General features: G+C 41.3%; 1 protein-coding gene across 3 annotated transcripts in view; it reads right to left on the bottom strand.

Annotated features, from left to right (window-relative positions):
- The window catches only part of CD6 (CD6 molecule), a 38447-nt gene extending 20897 nt beyond the window's left edge, over positions 1-17550 (bottom strand). For all 3 annotated transcript variants that reach the window (XM_083575047.1, XM_083575048.1, XM_083575049.1), the window contains exon 1: positions 16814-17550. In XM_083575047.1, the coding sequence (XP_083431173.1) occupies positions 16814-16868 (55 nt within the window). In that variant the 5' untranslated portion in view covers positions 16869-17550. The remainder of the gene's footprint in view (positions 1-16813) is intronic.
- Between the last annotated feature and the right edge of the window lie 9191 nt (positions 17551-26741).

Here is a 26741-nt window from a genome sequence, read left to right as displayed (position 1 = left end):
TGTTAAGTGATCATATTTGCATTGATAAATGAAGTTTTCAATTTAAATGAAACTGCCTTATAAATACAAACTTATTCTTCACTATTCAAATCCTTGATATTTATTCCAGCGGATTTGAAGCCAGCATCCTGTTCTTCTATTTTATCTGTTGCTGAAAATCAGAAAATATTTTGTAAAACAATATTTACAGTTTACACCAGCCCTGAATTACATGAAACGTGAAATAACAACATTAAGCAAATCGGCATTGCGAAACTCAAGTGCAAACAGCATATCAAGACCATCGGTGAAATTATCATATCTGTATCAAATGTAGCTTTTAGAGCCAGTCTTCAATTTCATGCACTACCACCACAAAATTGAGTCTCACAATTTGGGGAATATTTAAAATGTTATAGAACATCTATTAATATTTACAACTCAGTTACCCAAGATGCCTTTTCTTTTTGTGACATTTCGGCCATTGTCAATGAGAATGCCACAAAAATGGCACCACATCTGTTTAAACCTCTGATTTGATGAATGATTTCTATATTCTTCATGAAATGCAGATGGATGCTATCATAGGCTGCTTCTCGACAGGCAATTCTCAACACTATGCGTTCATTGCTCTTTGTCTACATGCAGAATTGCAGCAGTGTTTCTACACTTGCAAAGTTTTGTGTTTTGTGTGTGTTGAACTTCATGCGATGTCCTTCCACGTGTTTGCAAGGTTCCTTCCCACAATTGCTGAGGAAACAAGGACTGATCATAAAAAGATTACTATGTTGTCTGGACACCCTGTAAAAACTGTGAATTAATGACGCATGACAATTCCAAAACAAATACCTTGTCTCGGAGCAACTATAGTCAGCTTTCTGTTGTCCAAGCAGATGCCCTTGGAATGCAGGGTGAGATTTACTGGCTGGCTCTCTCTCTCTCTCTCTCTCTCTCTCTCTCTCTCTCTCTCTCTGTGTGTGTGTGTGTGTGCGCGCACACACACACACACATGTGCGCAGAGAGGGGTCTGGATGTAAGATTTAGCCATTTAAAAATTAAATGTGCGTGTGTGTGTACACACACAAACAAACAAACAAACAAACACACATGCATACTCAGCTGAATTGTACCCTTTTCTTCCCCAGCCACAGGACTATGTCACATCCAGTATGTCACATCTGGAAGGAACCTACATCATGTGGACCACCCCACCATTGCTTTAAAATATGAGTGAACAAGGTACAGTGGTACCTCTGGTTAAGAACTTAATTTGTTCTGGAGGTCCGTTCTTAACCTGAAACTGTTCTTAACCTGAGGAACCACTTTAGCTAATGAGGCCTCCTGCTGCTGCTGCGCCGCCGCCGCCACACAATTTCTCTTCTCATCCTGAAGCAAAGTTCTCAACCCGAGGTACTATTTCTGGGTTAGCAGAGTCTGTAACCTGAAGTGTCTGTAACCCGAGGTACCACTGTATAGCAAATCCACAATTAACACCTCATCTGGAAGCAGTAATAGACAGCATCGCTTTTCTGTATAAACCAGCGACAAGGGTGATTTGGGGGTTGGGTTATGTATTAAGTTAAGCTAAGTCAGGAGTTTAACACTCCTGTTTTCAAGATGTTCTGGGGCAAATGCCCTTCTCTTCCCAGTCAAAGTGCAGAGAACCCAAAAGCTGCAGCAGATCAGTGAGAATTGACTTAACTTCTTTGGCATTTGGGTCCACCAGAATTAGAATGGCTAAGTTGTGCTCAAGGGAAAAGCAAACAGAAGTTGGTGTGTGACAGTATAGACTACCCACAAAAACGGCATCATATACTTGGCAAACCCACCCCCAAAATGAACAAATCAGCTCTAATACACAAGCAGTACCTGCAGATATATAACAGGTAATTTTTTACTTATCAGATTTTCTGCAGGGAGGCGAAATCCAGATCATTTTTTTTTTAAATAAAAAGAAGTTTGGTTAGCACTTTGATAATGACATTGTACGGATGCTGAAAAAACTTGTGGGCATGAGTACTACCAATTTCGCAACCAACTCCCATCTGAAAACATCCCAGTTTTCAAATACAAACTCACAGATGAAACTGCAAGGAGAAATGCAGGCTAAACAACAAGATTCTCCTTGTGTCAATGTCTTTTACTTTAAACTTATACTAATGAAGCATGCTAGGAGCCAGCCGTAGACCAAATTTCACAAGGACAGGTCATTTGATTCTAAGCTTATGGCAGGTTTTACCCCCTATCTGTGTGAATAACAAATCCAACTATCCAGGTGCCACCACTCTTGCATAGTAATCAAACCACTCTAGGTCACAATGGGAATTAATTTTCTATGTGGTTAACTGCTGAACTCATAGCCCCCCCCCCAAATGACCTGAAGAGTGTTTAAAATGACTGACATGAACTGAGTGACATTCTTATAGAATATTAATATATGTATGGATCGGCTGATGGTGGATTTTGCTTCAATGCTGCATAGACAGAATAAGAAATAAGAGCAATATTTTTTCAGAACACAGGTCAGTTTTATGAATTTATAATGTACCATAACCTGTTTGAATCAGTAGCTCCTGTTGCAAACAAGGAGCTCAACCACTGCTGATTACACAGATCTTTGTGTGAATCATCCCACACGTCTTTCTGTCCATGCAAACTCCACTAAGATGAACTGAAACTGTACAGTAGCAATGCCAATCGCCTAGATTCAAGGAGGCCAATCCACATAATGGAATATGCTTCTACACACAAGTATCAGCTCTATCCCAGTGGTCCAAAATACCACTGTAGGAAGGACCTGCATCCTGCATCCCGTATCCCAGACTGCAGGACAAGTGCTTCTGTTCCATATGCATCTTAAGCACTTTCAGCTCAAATGTCTCTGATCACATAAGGACCACTGATATGACTGACATGGTCGCTCCTCTAGTAGTGTCTGGGCAGTTCATCACTGACGCCATGCTATGCCCAACAGGAAGCAATCAGAGGCACAAGTTGCAAGAAGGCAATGTCTATTTAAAATTGCAGGGGGCTTCGATGACCAAGACTTGCTTCTAAGGAGGGAAATGGGCAAATATGGCCATTTCAGTTTCTCATTTTTCCAATCTAAAGCTCACTTCTCCACATTTCTACAGGAGTTTATTTTTTTTTAATTAAAAAGTCTTCATGAAAATTCATCAGCATTTGAGTATAGCTTATTCTGAAATGTGACCTCGACTGTCTTTTCTGATATGCTGTTATTATTAGTGCATGAAATCTGGGATATAGCTCATAGAATTGTAGCCTTGGAAATCATCCCAAAGATCATCTGGTCCAGCCCCCTACAATGTAGGAATATGCAGCTGCCCCATAGGGGGATTGAACTTGCAGCCTTGGCATTATCAGCACCATGCCCTAACCAATGGAGCTAGGCAGAACAGTATTTTTATACAATGCTTTCTGGGGTAGAAAATGAGGTGCCGATACCCAAATATTCAGAAAAGCGCCATGGACACCAGAACAAAATAGCTGTCATGGTCAGCAAAAAAAGGAGATAGTGATACTCCATACTGCCATAGAAATCCCTGTTTTTAAATATATCTGCTGTAAGAAGCAGTGAATTGGACTTGTTTTTCTTGTGTTATTGATTTTTTTTATTGTTTCTTTATTATTTTTTCAGTGCTGTTTTTCTAGAGAAAGAGACGCCAGAACTCACCATGAATGCCTCACTCGTTCTCTTAGAATAGCAATGGCACCCACCTGAGAGGTGCCGTGACTGAGTTCCGGCAAGTTCTGGCCGAGAAAAAACCCTGATTTTTTTCACTGCAAAATAAAATCCAATAATATTTTTTTTTTAAATGATAGAAAGTCAGATACAAAGTCAATGGAGAAATAAAGCCCACCCTACTCTCTGCTCAGCAGGTGTATTAGCAGAGGATGTTGGTTTCCTGGGAGATCACTTAATTGGGCATGTTCAGTATCAAGAACGTTTTACAAAATCATCATTAAAAATGAGTCGGAAATGCACAAATGGTGAAAAAATCAGCGGGACTGATCTGCTGCAGACATATACCACTGAAGAGATGCTGTACCCCTTTTGTCACATCACCAACTATTGCTATTCCCCTGTCAATTGATTCAAAGCAAGTAGATTGGATAATTGAGCTTCAGATAATGAGAGATGTGCTATATATGCACCTTTGCTAGATACGTGCTGTCAAACACTGAAGGAAACAACAGGATAGGAAGGAAGGAAACCTTTTATTATTCTCTCCTTATTTTATGTCTTCTTTTAAAAATAATACTAATCCCGCTCTTCTAAAATGATTCATAGCAGCTTGCAACTAACTCACCACAAACAAGGAAACAATCAAATTCACACAACAAAACCCAAACTGCACATCTGCAGAAACAGAAAGATGCAAATCAGTATTCTGTAATCAAAGCAGCAAAAAAACACAAGAAAGCAGGAACAAATCGGTAAGTGTACACACCATACAGCTAAAGCACATTGCTACATTGTACCACTCACAGTGCTACAATTCCCAGCACCCTTATCAAATTATAGTTCCCAGGACACTTCGGAGGAAGTTACGTGCTTTAAATGTTTGGTGTGTACAGAGGCAAAGGCAGGATTCATTGACCACAAAGCCTCCTTCAAGCACTAAGTTTTAACCTGGAGTCTGAAGACTTTCTTGCCTGGGCCACGTAGTGTCGTAGGGAGGGAGTGTCTTAAGGTCAAAAGTCCCTGCTCCTAGTGGAGACCCACTGAACTTGATGGGAGCACATGGTGCGGCACCTCAGACATTGAACCAATTGCACAAACGTGTTACTCTCTAATTTATGTAGTAAGGAAACATTGATGAAATGTACCACACACACAAAATGCAATCTGTGGAATTAATGAAAAATTGTCAGCTTTGTACAAATGCTGTATGATCGTTATATTAAAGATCAGCTCCCAGTTGAATTTACATACTGTTTGTAGGCTTCCAGAGGCATTTGGATAGCCTTATTGAAAACAGGTGAAATTTGCTAATCCAACAAATCTCTTATGCAGTTTTGGTCCCAGATTATTATAGACCAAGCTCTCAGTGAAATAGTGACTCAAAAATACTTTCAGAATTAACTTGGTATCTCTTGACTGATCACTTCCTTGCACCACTGTGGGGTAATGGTTTGAATGTCTGCCTAGGAGACTAAGGTTCAAATTCCCACCCACCCGCGGAGTTCACTGGTTGGCTTTGAGCCTGTCACTGTCTCATAGCCTTCCTACCACAGTGCTGTTGTGAGGACAAAATGAGGAGAGGGAGAGCCATGTATGCCTCCTTGAGCTCCTTGCAGCAAAGGTGCAATGGAAACGCAACAAATAAATAATAAATCATATCAATGTGGACCAAAATAGTTTTCTGAGGGAGGAGAGGGGACGGATTTCCTTCTGACAATCAATTTTGGGAGGGGTCCAGCCTTCAGGATTTTTCCACTTCCATTTCTTGTGATAGAATCATAGAGTTGGAAGGGACCATGAGGGTCATATAGCCCAACCCCCTGTAATGCAGAAATCTTTTGCCCAACATGGGGCTCAAACTCATGGCCCTGAGTTCAAGAGTCTTTTGCTCTACCGACTGAGCTATCCCAGGTTATTGCTGGGCACCTATTCCCATTGACCAATAACTTCTGGAGAGCACCACACTGACAACCTGGGCAGCAGAAGAATAATTAAATACTGGAGTAAAATCAAGAATAGCTAAAAAAGATCAACATTTATTTTATTTGAGACGCATATAAAGCATTTGAATAGATTATAACACGGTAATTCTGTCCGTTGTTATTTGGACATTGAGTCTTAATGTTTGTATCTAATGTGGCTTTCTCTTGAGCCAAGTGCGCTTAGGATTGTAGCCTAAGGTAAATTATCAGCAAGGGACTATCGTAGGATCTGGTGTGCAGCCCAATCCTGTAAATTCTTACCGAGAGCCTTCCCTACTACTTTTTCCAAGGTATGTTCACATAAGACTACCACTTTACAAATAGAGAAGATAGTATTCTACTATACAGAGGATACTAATCTATTTCAAGGTAACCACTATTTAAAGGGCTGTTGAGTCCAAGTCTGTTTTAATGATAATCAGTCATAAGAAAGGAGAGCAGGGGGCAGGGGGTAGGATGGTACTTGCTCATCCCCAGTCAGCACCTGGGCAACAGACTGAGCAGGCACTCACAGGTCACTTGAACATAGCCTTCCCCACTATGGTGAGACGCATTGTCCTTCTATTTAAATTACTATAATTCTTTCTAAATTTGCATTGATGCACATAAATTAGCATATGCAAATTCTACACACATCTATGCCCTCTTACTTGGCAATGCATGTACTTATTTGATTTGCAATTTTCACTGATGTTCACTGAGCTAGAATTATTCAAATTGTTTTCGGTGACAAAGCAGTAAGCAAAATGGCTGAGGATGTTCCATTAACCTTCATGCTCCCATTAAAGTCAATGTCTATCACAATTAGACAGGAGCAGGGGATATAATAAAATGTAATCTCTTTATACGCTGATAATGCGGCTATTCCATCTCTGATCCGGTTGTATCTCTTCACAAAACCCTTCAGATTATCCCTAGTTACAGCCTTCATCACCCAGGGCACAAAATCAATGAGCAGAAATAGAGATTATTGGGCATTAACTATATCTGCTCACCATACATATCCATGTAAACAAAATTGCAATTTTTATTCATTCCTTTGAAATTTATTCTCATAAAATACTTAGGACTAAAAATATATGCAGACTTGTTAGTGAACGATATAAGCTGAGTAAATAAAACAATAAAAAAGCTCACAAACCAAAAGAAAAACCACAGGTGGTTAGGGAGGATCACTATAATTAAAATAAATGTTGCCTCAAAATTAAGTTCTCAATGAATACTATACCAATATTTATCTGACAGAATTTTTTGGAATTATTTGTCTAAAATAATTTATACTGGTGGGGCAGATATATATATAGTGTGTGTGCGTGTGTGTGTGTGTGTGTGTATGTATGTAAGTAAGTAATTACAACTCTGAATATTTTCATTAATATATTTTCAAAATGAGAGCAGAAGACTGGACAGCTATTCCATTGCAAGCTCCACCATGAATGCTGAATAAGAACAGATTAGCCTCCATTACAGATAAACCAATTCTTTGGCTAGCAGTGTGAACTCAAGACAAACAGAATCATTTTAAGCTCCATAATCCCCTCATTTGCATCCATGCTTTATAGTACAAACTTTAATTGGCATGAATACCATAAGAATAGAATGTTACTGGGAGCATCAAAGCCTTTTTACAGTGTAATCCAATACATTTCTGCTCAGAAGTAAGAACCCACTGACTTCAATGGACCATACTCCCGGGTAAGTGTGAAGAGGATTGCTGCCTGAAATTCGTGATTTCCCTCCCTCTGCTTGTAATTATGTTTTAAAACAAAAACTCTAACCAATGAATCAAAGCCCCCCTCTCTTCTATTTTTCCCACCACAACACTTTTTGCATGAAATAGATAAAAGAAAAGCTTTATTAGGAAGCACACATATTGGGGAGTTATTTAATTCAGAATATTAAAATAATTTTATGTTATAAAAATGCTTTTCCTAACACAATTTGGAGTTGGATGTTGCAAGGGAAATCTACTCTTATCATTATAAGAATAGTCACTCGTTTTATGTTTGTTCCAGTTTGAAAGACATAATCTTTCAAGCTTTCATATATAGGAACAACTAGCTTCTGTAATCGTGGGTGCCATTCAACTCTCCAGATAGTGATCCAAAAATCAGAACAATATTTGGATGCACAACCTAGCCCCCTTATGGGTAGTTAAGAACAAACTAGATCAGGGGTAGGCAACCTAATCGCCTTCTCAATCTGGCCCGCGGATGGTCCGGGAATCAGCCTGTTTTTACATGAGTAGAATGTGTCCTTTTATTTAGCGGTTAAACACTATCCATGGCATTTTTCTGATTTAACACCCCGCCCCCCTCATATTGACTATTAACTGCAGGGGGGAAATATAAGTACCGGTACCTCTAGGTCTAAGAGCAGCTATGTGTGTGGTTTAGATTTAGGAAAAATAGCCCTGGCAGGGCATTTAAGGTAACTAAACAGATTAAATCCATGTCCGATCTCCTGATTTATTTATTCAGTTTATTTATTCAGATTTAATCTGTTTTGGCCCTCAGAAACTTCAAAATTGGCACATTTGGTCAGACATCATAATGGACAGCAAAGAATTAGCTACTTCCAGGTAAGATGAACTTCTTTTCATTTTCATCTCGGACAGCATAACAATGTGGTTGCTCTTTCTCAATGAAATATCAGCATCTATTAACTGAATATTTTAAATAATACATACAATGAGTTTAAAAATAAAATGAATTAAATAAAAGATAGCCATCACTCAAGAAAAAAGTCCTAGCAAATGGAGAAAGTGCTTCAAGAAACCATGAAAACACAACATCAACCCCAGTGGGTCAGACACTGGACCATCAAGTCTGAAAGATCCAGTCTTGTACAATGTTTGGGCTTTTTGTCTGGCCTGAGCAACAGCTGACACTGAAAGGAAAAGGCTTTCATCATTCTTGGTCACTTATCCACCAATTTCTCTTCTTATTAACCATCTATTTTAGTAATGGGTGTCATCTAAACTTCCTCTGCTGCAAAAATAAACTGCAGGCGGACAAGGCAGGGAGGAAAAATAACACTTTCTGTTTTGGTGTGTCTTGTTCTTGAACATCCTAGGCCAGAATGAAGGCCTCTTTCTTCTGTTTTCCGAAGAACCATCCTTGGGTGATACAGGAGCAGGATGCTGCTGGAGGGTAACAAAATGTTAAAATGGATCAAATCCCATCAGCAAAATATCAGCTTGGGAGGGTGTTACCCCTTTGGGGTTAGTAGATTAGATCTTTAGCTGTTGTAAATAAAACAAGTAGTCAGCTCTGAAACAGTCAAATCAAGGAGAGTCAGGATGTCTACTCAAGGAACTCTTGGTCTGATTAAGAATGATGACACTTAAAGCCTTCTCTCATTGCCCAGATCAGGGGAAAGGTCAGACACCAAAGGTCTGATGGATCCAAAGTCTAAGGTCAGGAATCCAAACACAAAGGTACTTGAAAAATGAGAGTGAAGCATATTAAACTGAATAACTCAAAGCACCTGGCGATAAAAACAGCCTCTGATATATTGGGTGATACAGGCACATTGGCCGACAGACAACCTTCCAGGCAGCTGCTTCAGTTTCTCCAGCAGTGAGTACTGCCTGCAATTGTTTGCACCAAAAGGAGGGCTTGGCTTCAGAAATCAGGTCACTGTGTCTGCCCGTCCGCTGCACACTCGGGTATTATTCTGTATAAGCCACTTAAGTCCAAGCAACAGGGCACCATTCCTGCTTTCCTACAGTCTAAGAGAACTCATTGTTACAACTGGGTTATTTTAGGCTAAACATTTTTGTCTCTCTCCCCACCTCCTCCCCTGGAAGGCTGTACCCTGCGGTGTTTATGCCATTTTAGTCTCTCACTCTTTCATTCTAACCTGACTGTATCTCTGCTATAGCCTATCAGCTTTCTTTCAACATAAAAGCAGCATCTTTTCAGAACACGAAGTAAATGGCCTCAGCATAGTATGGATTCTCCCCAGCCCTGAAGCGCTTCGATGTTTATCATCTAGCATCACATGGTCTGAATTAATTACCCCAGTTCCCATTTCTGAAGATTTATCCCACTGAATAAAACCAGACTGCTTCCACTATGATAGGAACATAATCATGTTCTTTTAGGTTAAATCGTACCGATTTACCTGCCTCGTATTTTCAAAAGCGAAATCGCAACCACAAAGTAAGATCTGATCCCATATGGCCTTACATGAACAGAAGCTGCCAGCCACGCCGCTCCTATCAAGATAAACTCACAGCATTTGGAACCTATTACAGCTCATCTGCAAATCCCTTTTCACTGATGTGCTACAGATCAGCCAGAGGGCAAGATTCCTGGCACACCAGGAGGAGGGAAATACTATTATCTTGTTCACCCTGACTGAAACTTGTTCCTAGCAAAGGTTTACTGCCATCCCAAAAGCATTGGCTGCACGTCCTTAGAAAAGCCTGATTTCCATAATCCACCAAAGAATGAATCATATGGCCAGAGGTCAGGCCCCTGGCTGATCTAAACTGGCGGAGCTTGACTGCTGCTTACTTAGCTGTACAAAACCAAACCGGTAAATGTGAGACAGGAACCTTGAAACAAAGCATCAGGGATGGCAATTGTCTGCCGTTTCAAAATGCTCCTGATCTATTTGAATCTCTCGGCTCCTGGACTACACAGGCAAGGAGGATAAAATGTACTGTGCCAGTTCAGATGGCGGGGAAGGGATGCCTTTTTTCTGTTGCTCTGCCATGTAAAAAAAACTATTGAAAGTCGAAAAGAGAGAATATTTCAAGCCTAGCCTTGGCCCTGCTTTGCTAGCTTTCTACTTGTGGTGAGTTTCTGGACATATTACATATCCTCCAACATTCTCCGATGAAAATAGGGATGTTCTATTCTTCTTCTTCAATAATAGTAATAGTAATAGTAATAGTAATAATAATAATCCCCTGTCCATCTGACTGGGTTGCCCCAGCCACTCTGAGCAGCTTCCAACATACATAAAAACGTAATAAAACATTAAACATTTTTTTAAAAACTTCCCTATACAGGGCTGCCTTCAGATATCTTCTAAAGGTTGTATAATTACTTATCTCCTTGGCTCCATATCCTCCAACATTTCTCTGATGAGAATAGGGATGTCCTAAGGAAAAGCGGGACATTCCAGGATCATATCAGAAACCGGTACGGCTTCTGTAAATCCGGGACTGCCCCTGGAACATAGGGATACTTGGAGGGTCTGACATGAACATGTATGATCCTCCACTTGTAGTGGAGTATCCCATTCTGCCATCTCAGGGTTCTGCCACCTCATTTAGTGGTATCAGGGCTGCCCTTACCATTAAGCAAAGTGAAGTGACCACATCAGGCGACAGGTGCCAGAAGGCAGGGAGTATGTTTTGGAGGTGTGCCACATAGCAGACCCCATAAGGCAGCCTGCCACCTTCAAGTACAGTGGAGGACATTGCCTCATCACCGGTGTTGAAACTACATTCAATGGCCTGTGCAGCTCACTTCTGTACATGGAATGTGGGAGGAGGGAGCCATGTTGTTATTTTGCTCAGGCAGCAAAATGAAGGCCACACATGAAGTCCCTACCTGCGCAAGCTTTACAGAGGCACAAGGTACATTTACATGTACTTAACATGAGCACTGACCTATTCGTGTCTAATGTCATCACTCATCGATGGTGAGACCATAGGTAGAAGGCTGTGTGCAGTTCTGGTCTTCGCCTCGCCTCAAAAAGGATATTTTTAGAGACAGAAAAGGTTTTTTTTAAAAGGGCAACCAGAATAATCAATGAGTTGCAGAAGCTCCCCTTTGAGGGGAGATTACAACATTTGGAACTTTTTTAGTTTAGGACAAATGATAGAGGACTATAAGATTGGCTACAGAGGTGTTTTTCTCTCACCCTCGTAATACTAAAGCCCAGTGATGCTGAATTTTGAAAGACTCAGGACAGAGAAAACAAAGTACTTTTTCAAAGAGTGCACTTCAGCTACCGAATTCACTCCGACAAGATGTAGTGATGGCCACCAACTTAGATAGCTTTCAAAGAGGACTGGACAAATTTGTGGAGTAGAAGGCTCCCAATGGCTAAATAGCTGTGATGACTATATCTTACCCCCACTGTCAGAGGCAGAATGCCTCTGAATATCAGCTGCTGGGAATCACAAGTGGAGAGTGTGCTGGTAAACTCAGATGCTGCTTGTGGGCTTCCCATAAGCATCTAGCTGGCTGCGTTGAGAACAGGCTGGTGGACTTGATGGGCCTTTGGCTTGATCTAGCAGAGCTTTTCATATGGTCTTTCATAGTACTCTAGTGGCAGACACACCTAGGCCACTGATCACTCTTAGATATAATTACTATGTGATAATGCACATATATGTTAAGTGCATTTAAAAGTGACCAGACCCATGTAGGAAGCTTATATAGGTAAGGGTGTCCCCTGTGACTTGCGTCGGGCCATGGCCTCATCTCGCATAAATCGACAAAACGATAAATGATTTGATGGCCTTCATCAAAGAAGAAACGACTAACCTTCTTGCCAGGAATAACTGGACAAGAATGTTAACAGAGATAGTAGAAAGCAGGTATTCCGCTACTGGTACCAGGGCCCAGCCCTACCATGAGGCAGAGAGAGGCAGCTGCCTCAGATAGCAATTGTAGAGGAGGGGCGTATGGCTCCAGCCCTCACCATTCCCCTGAGTCTGCTAACCTGCTACCTCCAGGTGCTGTGTAGAAAACAATGTACTATCACCAGTGCTGAAGTAAGATAAAACTGCCAGCCCAATTGGATTTTATATATGGGATGAGAGGGTGCCATCTTGTCCTTTGCCTGAGGCAGTAAAATATCTTGAGCAGGACCTGCTGTGCATTCTGCATATGTTGACCATTTTATTCAGGGCCAAACTAGTCAGTATGGGAAACGTATGAGCACATTCTCTCCTCTGTTGTTTTTTTATAAACAAACAAACAAACAAACAGCAACCATAAAAAGTCGGGGAGAAGAATCAGACCCATGCAATAAAAATGTCCCCATGCATACAGCAGTTTTGGATTAGTGATTTTCACCAGGATCATAGCATAATCAACTTCTTCACCACACTGAGAGGTCCCGATCCTGACCGCTGTCTCCCCCTCCAATTGCTGCTTATTTTTAAAACGTGAAGTATATTTGTACATTTAACTCAATTGTCTATTTTGTGTGGGCATAAAGCAGGGGCACTGAACTGAACTGAACTGAACTGAAAACACAAAAAGTAAATAAGTCTCAGCTAATTAGCCAGAGCTCCAAGAAACAAAAGACAATGGTCAGATCATTGGCTTGGTGGGTGTTTAAACAAATTTCAAGGAAGCTGGGATTATTTACCCCTGTTGCAATTGAATCTGGCCCATCATTTCCCAAGGAACTTATTTTAGAACAATTCAGGATTCATCACCAACCCCCAACGCTACACACAAGCCTGCAACTAGGTTCAGTTATGGATTTTATTATAGTGTTAATTTAAATGCTCATTTAAAAGGAGATGGAGATGGAGGCTCAAGCAAGGAATGTTGTCAAAAGACAGTGAGTAATAAAATTAAGCAAGTATATTAAATTAAAACATGAGTTTTGTATTGGTAGAAATGATTGTATTTACAATCCTGGAGATTAAAAAACCCATTTATGTATTGGAAAATTTATCTACTTTCTTACTGCATTGATCAACATGCCCTTGTAGTTTATGTTGCAGGAGGGATTTTTCATTTCCCTGCCCTTTCTCTTATGTGGCCCCAATCAAGAGAAATATTCCCAAAGACTTGTGCACGATGTTGCACTTACCATTTCAAAGATGGATCTAGTCTGTACTGCAGAAGTTTCTGTATGGGTCAAACTAGACAGGACACTAGAAAATGCTTCATTTTTTGTAAACCGCTTTAATGTATTTTTAAACAATCAAACGGTACATAGAATTTTACAAGATAAATAAATAAAATGCATCAGAGTAGTTTAAAATTTGTAGTAATAGACATGGGGGGGGGCAAATTTCATTCAGATTGCAATGTAAAGGGAGAATTTAATCCTTCCCTCCTCACCCGTGTTCCTGACAAAAACTACCTTTCATGCTGCTATTTGCCTTAGAAAACACACTTTAATTGGTCCCAATTAGATTTCTGTTGGGATCATGGCTGCGGTGGGAAGAGCTAAATCTCCCCTCCCTGCACTCTAAGATTCCAATGAGAATCCACCCAGCCATTATTACAATTTAGAAATTCCGGGACCTGCTTCCAAGTTTGGCCGTCAGCCTTAATCAGCTCTCAGGTGAGACAGGTGTTAGGAGAAAGGTGTGCCTTGGACATGAAACAAGGTCAAGTCCTTCAGTCATGTATGGAAGCCCACTAGGGACAGTACAGGCGTTTTGGGTTCTGCTGCTTGCCTGAACAACAGACACAGTCAAGTGTCTGGCAGGACAAAATACATGACTGTTACACTGCAGTTGACTTGATGGGTCATAAGTTGTTCAGGCCTGCATTTAAAAAATCACTCAAGACCAGGTTTTCAGTCACTGTAAAATGGGAGACCTGCATTAGTTGGGATTCACTCACATACCAACAACTTCAGGTTGTGCAATCCAAGTTGGTTTGGTACTTTTGCTCAACAAACTCCCCCCACCCCCCCACCCCGCCCCGCAACTGGATTTTTCTGCAATGAGGAAAGTGGTGGGAAAATGGCACAGAAAGTGGAGGATAACAATTGCTTGAGGCAATGTTGTATAAGCTCCCCACAAATAAACCAGAATGAATGCTTCATAAACAGGCAACATGGTTTTACTTCTGCACAAGCTTTGTGCAAACAAATCAAGACGTATGCTCAATAAACAGGTTGTCTAGAAAAGACCTATATTCATTCATACATTTATACAGGCAGCATATAAAGTAGTACATATTGAACAAGACAGAAACGGTGTTGGTCCCTTTCTTGAAAAAGAGCTCTCAAAGCCAAGCAGAGGTGTGATCAAAATTTTCCTTCTATTCTGGATTAATGAATTTGTAATAATGACTGCACCCTGGTTGGGTGTTCACAATGGCTAATGCTGTTTCAAATAATTACTGTCTCCCCACTGCCCCCCATACAGGCATCCATCAATAGAGTCTAAGGAGGCTAACAGTAAGCTAAAAACAATCAATCAATACAACACAACATCAAAACCCAAAATCCAATAAAACAGTTAAAAGAACAGTGCTAGCAATAATTACAGTGCTAGCAATAAGTCCAGCAACAGTCCAAGACATTTTGCTCCCTGAGGCAGAATAAATAATGGTGCAATATCGCTTTCCCCACTTTTAAGGTGCAGAGTGCCCAAAATTAGCTGAGTAATTTGGGCGCTTTATTTCAAACAATGCAGGCAGAAAATCTCATAGGTTTTTCCTCTGATGGTCAAAAAGTAACAATAATAACCTTTTCATGACACTCAAAATCAGCTGCCTGAGCCAGCTACTTCACCCTACCTAATGTTAGGGCTGGTTCTGCATCAGCCACCAAAGGCTCGGGAGAATAAGAATTAAAGGACTACAAGATTGGCTTGCATGACTGTCACTGAGGAATTTATTCTATAAGCAGGGTACAAACAAAGAGAAGGCCCTGTCCACTGTTGCCTCCTGTGTTATTTATATAAATGGTACTAAAGTGATGCAGTACTTAATTCTGTTAATATGATGGTCTAAGCCAGGAGTGGGGATGGTGTGGCCTTCCAGATGTTACTGGACTACTAAAACATCTCTAACCATTGGCCACATTGGCTGGAGCTCATGGGAGTTGAAGTCCAAGAATGTATGGAGGACCACAGCTTCATCACATCTGGTTTAACCAGGCTAGTAATATGCATATATGATTTTTATTATTATTATTTTTGAACAGCACAGTGTTCTCCTTGGACTACTTTTATGTCCATTCCTGCCCCGCTTTTTCCAATAGGCTTTTGCCTTTTAATCTTCATATTGGGTTCACTTTACATGCAAAGCTGGATAGTATTTATTAAGCAATGTAGACTAGGAAATTTAGCAATTACGGGGCAAGAATTTAGATCCCCTTATATATTGGTAACAGGCTGAAAAAAGGCAGCAAAAAGTAGGACTAAAATAACAGGCCTTACAATGGAGGGAAGTAAGCAGAGGTGTTCCTCAGGGGTCTGTATTGGCTTGGGAATCCACAACTACTTGTTTATACATGATATAATGTTTGGGGTGAGAAGAGAAGTGGTCAAGTTGTGGCCAGCCACCCTTGGTACAAGGTGCTAGACTAGGTGGATGCTTAACCCAGCAGGGCTCTTAAATTCGTAAGAAATCTCTAGTCAATTCCCTCCTTCGTGATTCAGGCAGTGATAATTGGAGACGTGAAGCTAAATTCATGAGCTAAATTTTCAAAAAAAGGCAAACAGCTCCTATGCTGAGAGAAGGAGGAATTCAGGACAGATTCTTGTATTCATCTGTTTCTACTGAGCTGAAAGTGGCCTTATGAGTTCAGATGGACATCTTGGGAATAAATGGAAAGGTGCCGCCTTTTCAAATTACAGCAGGCATAACGCCCCCCCCCAATGTTTCCCCATATTTGGAAAAATAGTGAGAACAAGTGGGCATAAAATGCCAGATTGGTTTCTGAATAATGAGGACACTGCTGTTGGTCCAGGACCAGAACAGGAGACCTGTCATCTGTAGGCCACTTGGTCTGATATGTCAACTTCACATCTCAAAGAGGCTGACATTCATTGTCATTTGATGTCCGTTTTAGAGATGTGAGTAATGAGGGTGAAAATTATTTTCTTTTCCCATCCTTTTGGGTATGGGTATTAACCAAATTCCCCTCCACTGCTTTTCGCCAGCAGGAAGTGGGATCACAAATGAATGGTCTCTTCTTGACTTGAGAGCAGAGCAAAGAAAACAGATACGTGGGCACCTGAAAGCCTCAGGTGCTGCAAACTGGTATTGGCCTCAAAGAAGGCAGCACCAGATGAATATTCATCTACCGCAGAAAGCCGGGCAAAATGAAAGGACCGTTGTGGATGGCAGATGGAGAGGTGCACTGAGCTGTCATCACATCTAAAGGACTTTCAGAGAAAGCTGAACAGAGCCAGAGAGAGCCAGCATGGACAGAAATGAAAATACAGAACCAAGCGAGAAATCGAGAGAGGTACCTTTTCTGATCGCCATTAAGGAAAGGGTCATTAGCAGCACATCCATCAGGTCCATCGTGCATGAGGGTGCACTGAACAGCAACGATCTTCAGAGCTGGGGAGAGGAAAAGGCCCAGCATGCTCTTCATTTCATTCTCCTCCTGACGTTGTGATTAGTTTCCATACAGTAGTTTATTTCGTTTGCTTGTGGTTTCAATCGTCAGGAAACTGTCAGTGCACTCTTAGTCCTGGTGGCAACTCAAGCAGACTAAAAAGTGCAGCAATGTGAGAAAATGGTATTGGGGGTGGGGAGGGGGCAGGAAAGCAAAATGAAACCCATGTGAAATAATACTGGAGTGTAAGATACCACAGGCCACCAGCATTAGGATGTCCCTCTTCATGGCCAGAGGACACACACAAAGAACCAAGGTCCTGATAGTTATACACATCATTCTTTGTCTCATAAGTAGATGCTACTGGAGTTGTCTTGTTATTTTGGCTCCAGGACCTTCATGTTCCTCCTCCCTCTAGATGCCTGACATGTGAAAGAATAGTGTTTTGGTTTTTATTCCTTTCAAAATTAAGATATTGATTTTTTAAAATACAGAGCAAGAAACAAATCCCCAATCACCACCTTCCTGCTCCCTGGTCAAACCAGCTAGCGATAGACAAATCATCCCAAAGTGCTTTCTCACATATGTCCCTGTGTGCCAGACAGGCAGATACCATGTTCTTTCGTTGTAGCATATATAATAAAACTGGACCAAATGATATAGAATTTGTCAGATGTGTATCAGATTTATTTGCATACACAGCTTATGGGTCAAATTTTCCATTAATGCCAAGATCCAAGTTTGGATAGTCCAATCCCATAACAAGTTTCCAGCCAGGGTTCTCCGGTACTTGGCAATCGTCAGTCTAGCTGCTATGATGGGATATATATCTAAGTCTTTACGAAGCAATGTTTCAACATCGGCATCAAAAACAGAAAGGAGAGCAAGCCTGGTGTCAGGTGAAAGTTTTTGTTTAGCTATATGTTCCATTTCCTGAAAAACTTCACCCAAATAAAGCAACTTTGGAGCAAGACCACTGCATGTAATTTTAAAAAGCTGGTGGACCTGCATTCTCTCCAGCAGCTGTTATATCTGCTACTCAATATCCTGCTAAGCCGCTGTAGATAGAAGTGCCAAGGATGGGTAGGTTTAATAGTGCTTTCCTTGACCCTAGCTGAATCTAACCAAAGAAGCAGAGCAACCCAGATTGCCTGCCATTCCTCATCAGATATAGGCATCCCTGTATCACCTTCCCAAAACTTTTTCAATCCATAATTAAAACCTGTAGGAGTCTGAGCAAGCATTTTGTAAAGCTTCTTTTGAATTCAAAAGAAGATCTAGTAGCATGACTTTTGATCTCAGGGTGAGTTATTAAGTAGAAAGTATGATAGATATGTATGAATATTGGTCACTGACCATAATGAAGAGATTGATTGATAGACTGATGGATATGTATCTGATGAAATGGAACATCTTTTAATTTGGTTTGAATCACATCACCCTTCAGAAGTGCTGGCCTCGTTTAAATCACCACTTTCCCATTTCCTGAAAATATATCTATCTGAGTTCTGAAATAAAGGGTGTTCAGTAACGGGTCATGGAAGAGATGGAAGGTCCAAAAATCTAACCATGAGATCTGCAGATCGCCCTGGATCATTAACAAAATATTTTTAAAATGAGAGGCATTGTGCTATCACTGAAGGGTTGGCAAGGCCAGATATTTTTGACTGGTTGGAGCAAACCAAACTGCCTTTTGAAGTCACAGCCGCTTTTTACCATTTAATGAGGGGAGACTTGTGTATTCACAGGAGAATAGTTTGAAAAAGAAAAAGTAATACAGTATTGGAAGCCACATCATTTTTATGGCTGCTGTCTAACCCAGGCAGGACCAAGTGGCAATTTTCCAATTTTGTAACTGGAGTTTGAATTCTGAAATCAGCCATTTGTAATTTAGGGTAAAGTGTCCACAAAAATGCATGTATTAGTGAAAATAACATCAAAATATATTATATTAGAGCAATTTACTTGCAAAAAATGTGTACGTTAGGCAAAAATTGATACAAAAATATCTTTAATTAGGAGAAATTCACACTAAAATGCTGACAAATTTTCATGAGACTTTTTTCAATCACAAATTCTTGTGGAAATGTGGAGAAGTGATTTTTTAAGATTGGAAAAATGAGAAACTTAGGGGACTGAAATTGACAGATTTGTCTATCCCTAACCACAACCCTCTCTCATCAAACCAGTGTTTTTTTTCTGGGGGGATGCAGGGTTACGCATACCCCTAAACATTTTGTGAATCTTTGTACTTTTGTCCGTTTACTGTATTTATTTTTCCCAATTTGAGCTATAAAATGGTGATTTTCTTGAGTCAAAATGAGAGTACCCCTAAACATTTTTTTTAGAAAAAAGCACTGCATCAAACCATTTGTTACCTGTAGTAACATTCCCAGTTGAATGGACAGCACATCCTGTGGCCTTTAATCTGGTGCTCTTACCCAGATAAATTAGAAGGAACCACAGACAGGCAAAAGTATGTCACCTCACCCCACACTTTTAAAGTTACTTCTGCCCTAAGTCCTCTACACAAAGAAAACCACCACATGCAAGGCCCATGAAGTTTAACTGCTGCCCTCTAATGGAGAGCAGCCAGCACTACAGAAATGCATTGGTGCATGGGGCTGCAGGATTGACATGATATCGAAGACATATCAACCCACAGCAAATCATTATCTTGACATTACTTTGGACATGATCTAGGAGGCTGCCACACTGTCCTTTATTGTGAACTTGGTGCTGCTCCTGCATGCAAGTTCTGTGCAGTGTCCACACAACCTTGTACTCATCAGAATGCTCTCTCTGCCTGTCTGTCTCTCACACATGGTCCGTATTTACCATTTCTGCCTTTTTTCTTTTTGTTCCTTATTGATTTTCTGCAGATATGGTAGACTTCTCGCATTTTGATGAGGATGTTGTGGGGACACTGTGCAAAACATGCATGCATTGGCAGTGCCAAGTCCACTGCTGTGAGGAAGTCCCCCAAAGTCAAAATAAAGTAATGGCAGTTTCCCTTAACCAATGGAACTTACGGTAATTTGAGAAGACCATCTAAGAATCACTTGTCACTGTAAGGAAGCAGACAGTGTGGCTTCCAAATCTTGCGAGAAGTGCTGGCAAGTGGATGTGCTTCTGCTTCTTGCAGTTCCATTGTACTATCCAAATGGAAATACATGGGGGGGGGGAATGTGCAAGCCATATGCTTGAGCCAGTGCAAGAGAGTGGATTTTGCGCCAGGAGACACATGGCCCCAGTCATACACAAACACAATCTGTTGCGGGTATCAAGCTGCTTGGTTGTAACTCAGCCACAGAGGAGAGGAACCACTGCCATTTTTTAATTTGGAATGAGATTTCCATATCAGATGTTCCCCTCTTCCTCTTTATTTGCTTGTTAAATTAGTGCAGGATACGACTGCCAGGCAGAAAAGGGCAACCCAAATAATCCATAGGCTGGAGAAACAGATGGCAGATTTCTACAGGCACTTTCAAGCCTGTCTTCACAGACAGAAACAAAAGATGAGAATTCTGCGCTCAGAAAAAACATTGTTCTGCAGTCCTGTGGTACTGTGGCTTTCATTCTGCCCTTCCCCCTATAGATGTATAATCTAGATTAGACAGGCAAATCTGGAATAAAGGCAGGAGGTGGAGGATAAATCTTTCCACCTAGAAGCACTGTGATTGTTCCTCCAGTCTGTTCAAGGCAGACATGGTGGATTTGTAGCCCTACAGATGTTGTTGAACCTCAACTGCTATCAGTCCCAGATAGCACCATCAATGGTCAGGGATGATGAGAGCTGTCATCCAGAAAGATTGGGGGTCACACAGGTTGCCCACCCTTGGTGTAATGTTTTAATAGCAAGGCTGGCATTGGGGTAGAGAGAAGCCTGTCCACAAAGGAGCTGAAGTGGCTTTGCTAACTGCAGGAGGAGTCTGTCAAGACATGTAACAGCAATAGCCATGACTGACTCCCACTGCAAGCTACATGATGACCCAAAGAGAAGCTCTGCCTATTGCACCTGGAGACTAGTCCCTCCAGAACGTCCACCACAGCTATAACCTCGCAGCTGCCTTGCACCCCCTGCAGCTTCATTCACATCAGCATTCCTCCCTCCCCATGACGCCCAAAAGGAAATGTCACTCTTGATTATTTGTTAATTACTCACCACCCAGAGCCGATTATTGTGGAGGCACAGTAGTTAATGGCTGAGTTGATTTATACATCTTTCAATTTGCCACTTAACAGCCCCTAGCAATGACTGTCTTTACAAATGCCTCATTAAATTTCATTTAGTTAAATGTCTTTTGCCTTGTTACAGAAAGGATTTTTTAATTATTTTTTTTAGAAAATAGTTATCTCAGCTGGTCGGTACCTATTTTTCTTGTTATGTCTACAGGTTACAAGTGTATATGGGATTTGTAGCAGAACCTGCCAACTTTGCCTCTCACAGTGCCTTGTTACTTGGAAAGAGGATCTTGTTGGTACATATTAAATGCTGAAACTGTGGAAATTTTAGTATTTTTGGAGTGGGACACCTTGAGCGACCCTAAAAGATTAAGACACCCTGAAATGGGAAAAGGAGAGGCAGCCTCAGGAATGTGTCTTTTGAAGGTCACGTGTATTTCAAAATGTGTTTTCTTTATGTTTTCATGGGGGCGGGAACCCTGATTCTCAGCCCTATTAGCACAGCTTCCAGGGTGGCTAACAACCATAAAAGCAATCAGAGCAATGAAACGAAAACACCAGCACAATGTAATTGGCAATACAACCCTATGGATGTCTACTCAGAAGCGCACCCTGCTGAGGTCAATGGAACTAACTTCCAAAGAAGATGATTATAGAATTGCAGCCTAAAAGAGCAAAATGGAAACAGCAGGGGAAGATAAAAATAAGTGAGCGTAACCAGCAGAAGACCCACTCAGCTGGCATTTAAGAATGCTGGGGGAAATGGAAGAAAGCTCTCTGACTGGCAAAAGAAAGTTGTGAGAGTGAGGCACCAGCCAGGCCATCCTCTCTGAGGAAAGCCGTCCAGAAGTGAGGCAAAAAAGAGAGAGAGATAGACTGAGAATGATGGGGGTAATATGTTTTAGCAATGGGATATGTACAGTCTTCAGAAGGGAGAGGATAGGATTACTGACATATATGAGACAGCTACTGTACTAGTTTCTATTTTCATTTATTCAAAGTATTAATAAGCTACCTTTTGAGGTCAAGTAGTGTACAAAAGAATGTATGAAACATGTCATAGTGGTATACATTATTATAAGAAGGCTTGTCTGAATTACATGAGCCCAGGGTAGGGAACCCTTTTTATTTCAAGGGCTGCATTCTCACAGGGTAATCTGTTGGGGGCCACATACAAGCAGTATGTAGGGCCAGAGGCAAACTGCAGGTGGAGTCAGAGGTGAGTAGCATTTGTAGAATTATAGGATTGCTTGTTCTCGCTCTCTATTACATATTTTTTATGGGCTTGCTGAGTAGCCCCCCCCCTCTCTCTCTCTCTCTCTCACACACACACACACAAACACACACACACACCACAGAAGAGGGATCCAGCAAGGGAAGATGGGCTTAATTATGGGCTGAGTGAGAACCAACTGACTCAGAAGGTATCAGTGGGATCTGTTGCCTGGCAACTACCAACATGGAAAGACTTGCCTTCACTGGGTGAGATCCAGCTGCTCAGTCCCACTTTCCTGAGGAGAAATGTCAACAGTAGCTCTGATGCCTAGTAGGCAGAGGCCAAATGAAAACATCAAGGAAAATCATGGATATGAGCAAGAAATGCCACCAGTATAATCCTTACACCCTACAGAAATCATGTTAATTTTGTTATTGGGGTGGACAAATCTGTCAATTTCGGTTTCGCTCAGTTTCTCATCTTTCAATAGACAAAATTTCATTCATTTGTTCTTTTTTCTGACCATAAGTTCAGTTCTTTGGATTTCTAGATCTGTTTGCATTTTTTTTAAAGTCCCAATGAAAATTCATCAGCATTTTAGTGTGAATTTTTCCTAATATACATGTTTTGAACCTAATTTTGCCTAGCATGGACATTTTTGCAAAGCAATTTCTTTTACAGTGCATTTTTGTATGTTGTTTCATATGCATTTTATTCATGCTTCATCCCAATATTTGCATTTTTGTACACATTTGTCGGCTGAAAATTTTTGTTGCAAAATTCGGAGAAGTGGCCATTTCAAAGGATGGCTCTAATTTGGTTTGCATATTGCTTCAGAAAGCGTGAATTAGATAGAATCACCTGTGAACTGAATCAAATTTCTGCCTAACCCTACTGACAACAGACCTGAATGTGATTTTCATTGTGATAACATTTTGTGAGCTGCCTTGAGAGCTTCTGTGTGTGACAAATCTGTATATTCTTATCAGTATAAATAGATAAGAAGTAGTGATTCCCAGTCTGCAGAGCAAGAGTGGGCCCACAGTGTCCTGAAGGCCTCATGTGACTTCCCAGCCATGCCTCAGGTCCATTGCCACTGACACAGAGAAGGCCTTCTGTGGTATAGAAAGAATAATTTTACCAGGCGCAACGTCTCCCACCACTGATGTATTAGGACAGGCAAAGAGGTAACCACTAAAATCTGCTAGACAACCATTAGAAGAAATCTGAATGCAGCCCTGTTTAGGGAAGCTTTTAATGTTTGATGCATTACTGTATTTTAATATTTTGTTGGAAGTCGCCCAGAGTGGCTGGGGAAGCCCAGCCAGATAGGCAGGTTATAAATAAATAAATAAATAATTGGCACAATAGTCCTGCTCTGTTTGACATCTGACCTTCACAAAGAAGGACATATGGGGAATCTCTGTGTGTCTGGTTTCTTCACTATACAGTGGTACCTCAGGTTACATATGCTTCAGGTTACATACGCTTCAGGTTACAGACTCCACTAACCCAGAAATAGTGCTTCAGGTTAAGAACTTTGCTTCAGGATGAGAACAGAAATTGTGTGGCGGTGGCGCAGCAGTAGGAGGCCCCACTAGCTAAAATGGTGCTTCAGGTTAAGAACAGTTTCAGGTTAAGAACGGACCTCCGGAACAAATTAAGTACTTAACCTGAGGTACCACTGTACAGCTTTTGGCAACAGCTGAAGGCAGAACCCTGTAACCTGGACTTTGACCCCTCAGATGTGCGCTTCCAGGGCTCACCCTATTCCTGTATTTTGACTACTTTTGACTAATCTGTTTTGACTACTTTTCATTTGCAATTGTTGTAATAAATGGCAGCAGCAGCACCTGTGATGTGGATCTCCCTTTGCTTCCTTCGGCATTGGATTTTCTACTGCTCTGAAGGAGGAGAGGAGCAACCTCCTGCCTTCAGCATCATGAAGAGTAGGAGAGGCTCTCCCATGGCCCTTGTGCAAGTATTTTGCCCTAACACACTAAGGAATGAGAGAAGATTGTTTTGACGTGCAGCAGACCACATACTAAGCGGATAACATGACCAGACAATTGAAACAATACACAGAGGACTCTTAATTGACACATGAGGATTAGTCAGTTAAAACCTGTGGTGCTTCCAATTGTCCAACCACATTATCCACTTTAAAGACAGTTTACCTTGTAGGGCTACTTTAGTATTGCTTTTCAGAGAGGAATTTCCAGCTGCAAATGTTCATTGCTTTTAGCATTTAATCCATACACCTCTTTCAGCTACTTTAATTGGAACATATAGTGTTTTGTCCATCAGCTACTGAAGAAAATTTGTGTTTGAACATGCACTTTACTAATTTAACCACAATAATTTCCATAGGAATTATGCTTAGCTTGGTAGATCTGTCATTTTGTCAGCAGGAGTTGAGGAATTTAATTCCTGGGCTAAATGATGCCTGCTTCAAGATGGACAGCTGCTAAAACTATTCATTTATTCTCTTTCTCTGTGTGCTACACATGAAATTGCAATTGACTCTCCGCACTGCTGGGGGTATTGCACTTTCTGCATGTGAACATCCTCTTATGTTCCATCTATCCTAGAGATGTGAAATCACCATGTGAATGGGGAAGGGGAAGGTACAATTCACCTCCTAAGCAACATACCGGTATATTATTTTTTTCCTTCTTTATTTTTAAAGACAAGCATCTGTCTGGGTTTCTCCAATATGGCTCTGCTTGGGATGTGTGCTTACAGCTGCAGCCTTTTCTCTGTGACTAGCACAGCATTCTGAATCAAACTGCTTCTTCAAAATGCTATTTTGGCTTAACAATGGTATAAGGTGCTCTGAGTCTACTGGGAGGAGATGGGGTTAGGGGAAGTATAGAAATTCAAATGAAGTTCAGCACAAATTTAAGAGGGGCTTAAATTGCCCAGGAAAGGTCCCTGGGATCTGAACAACTTTGTCCAGGCCAGCTGGTCCCTCCCAACCACTCTGCATACAACTCCTTTATTGGACTGGACTTTGCTCATTCACTTAAAAAAATACTGTAGTTATGCTGTTGTGCAAGAGGAAAGAGCTCTTTAAGAGCTCTATAAGAACTGTGCACTTAACTGTACAAACAAACATCTGTGAGGGCCCTAAATCTTGTTTTGCTTTTGGTGTCAGTTTCCAAATATGACTTGAAGGAATGCAAATATCAAAGCAGTTGCATTTGGGGGTTTTTGTAAAGTGATTGGGACAGTCCAATGGGCAGAGAAAGAAACAGATTTCAGAATGAGAGGAATAATTTTTTAAAATTAAAAAAAAAATGGGAACGAACACAATTCTTTACACCACAGGCTCTTGAAGTAAAATGCCAGCAGAGAAGTGTCTCTTGGCTACCTCTCTAATTCAATGCTTGTGTGGTACAGTAATCTACCCTCTTCCAATTGGTACAAACCACACCTGCCTCACTTGTTAATTCCGTGCCTCTTCTGCAGGCAAGTGGTGAATAACCCTTTCCCCGACATACAAGTTTTTAGATTCCCTAAAGGTCTATCTTTCAAAAACATTAATACACATTGCTGGTGTATATGGGACCAATAATTCCTCTCTTTCTTTCCTTTGGGGTCACTTGCATTCACAGGTTAAGGGTAAAAGTGAGCATTGTCCCACTCTGTTGATTTCCATCATGCAGCTATGAGGAAGCTTAATGGATTGATGTCCCAATGAGGGATGTCCCACTGAGAGAGCTCTTGTCCAGAGTGCTGCAATAAGGGTGTTTTTGCTGACTCATCAACAGAGGGGAAGGAATGAAGAACATAATCTTTTCTAGGCCTTGTTATTGAGGCAGACCACCTCTCTTTGGCCTGCCATAAGCTAAAGCAGATGTGCATCACTATAGGTAACACAGAGTCCACAGGACACTTCCAAACCCCTCTTTCCAGCTACATACCCCTTGAGGTTTTCTGCCTGGTTGCAAATGTGTCCTTGAGGTATGATAATGACTCTTGCTTGTCTGGATGGAGGGCAGAGAGGGGCATCCGTCAGGGCTGCATGGGTGCCTTGCTCTCCTGACTTCCCTATGCCATGCATTGCTGCAGGTTACCAAGAGGTGGAAGGGGAAGTCAGTGGGGATCTCCGCACGGTGCAGCACGGCATCGGATTGGCTCTGCTGAGAGCCAGTGTGGTGTAGTGGTTAAGAGCGGTGGACTCGTAATCTGGGGAACTGGGTTCGCGTCTCCGCTCCTCCACATGCAGCTGCTGGGTGACCTTGGGCCAGTCACACTTCTTTGAAGTCTCTCAGCCCCACTCACCTCACAGAGTGTTTGTTGTGGGGGAGGAACGGAAAGGAGAATGTTAGCCGCTTTGAGACTCCTTAAAGGGAGTGAAAGGCAGGATATCAAATCCAAACTCTTCTGCTGCTGCTGCTACTGCTGCACCGCACCATGCCAGGCTCCCTTT

This window comes from Podarcis filfolensis (assembly GCF_964270895.1).
Source record: "Podarcis filfolensis genome assembly, chromosome: 1".
In the NCBI taxonomy this organism is placed as follows: Eukaryota; Metazoa; Chordata; class Lepidosauria; order Squamata; family Lacertidae; genus Podarcis; species Podarcis filfolensis.
The sequence above is the reverse complement of the archived record's forward strand: the minus strand, read 5'-3'. Positions and strand labels throughout refer to the sequence as shown.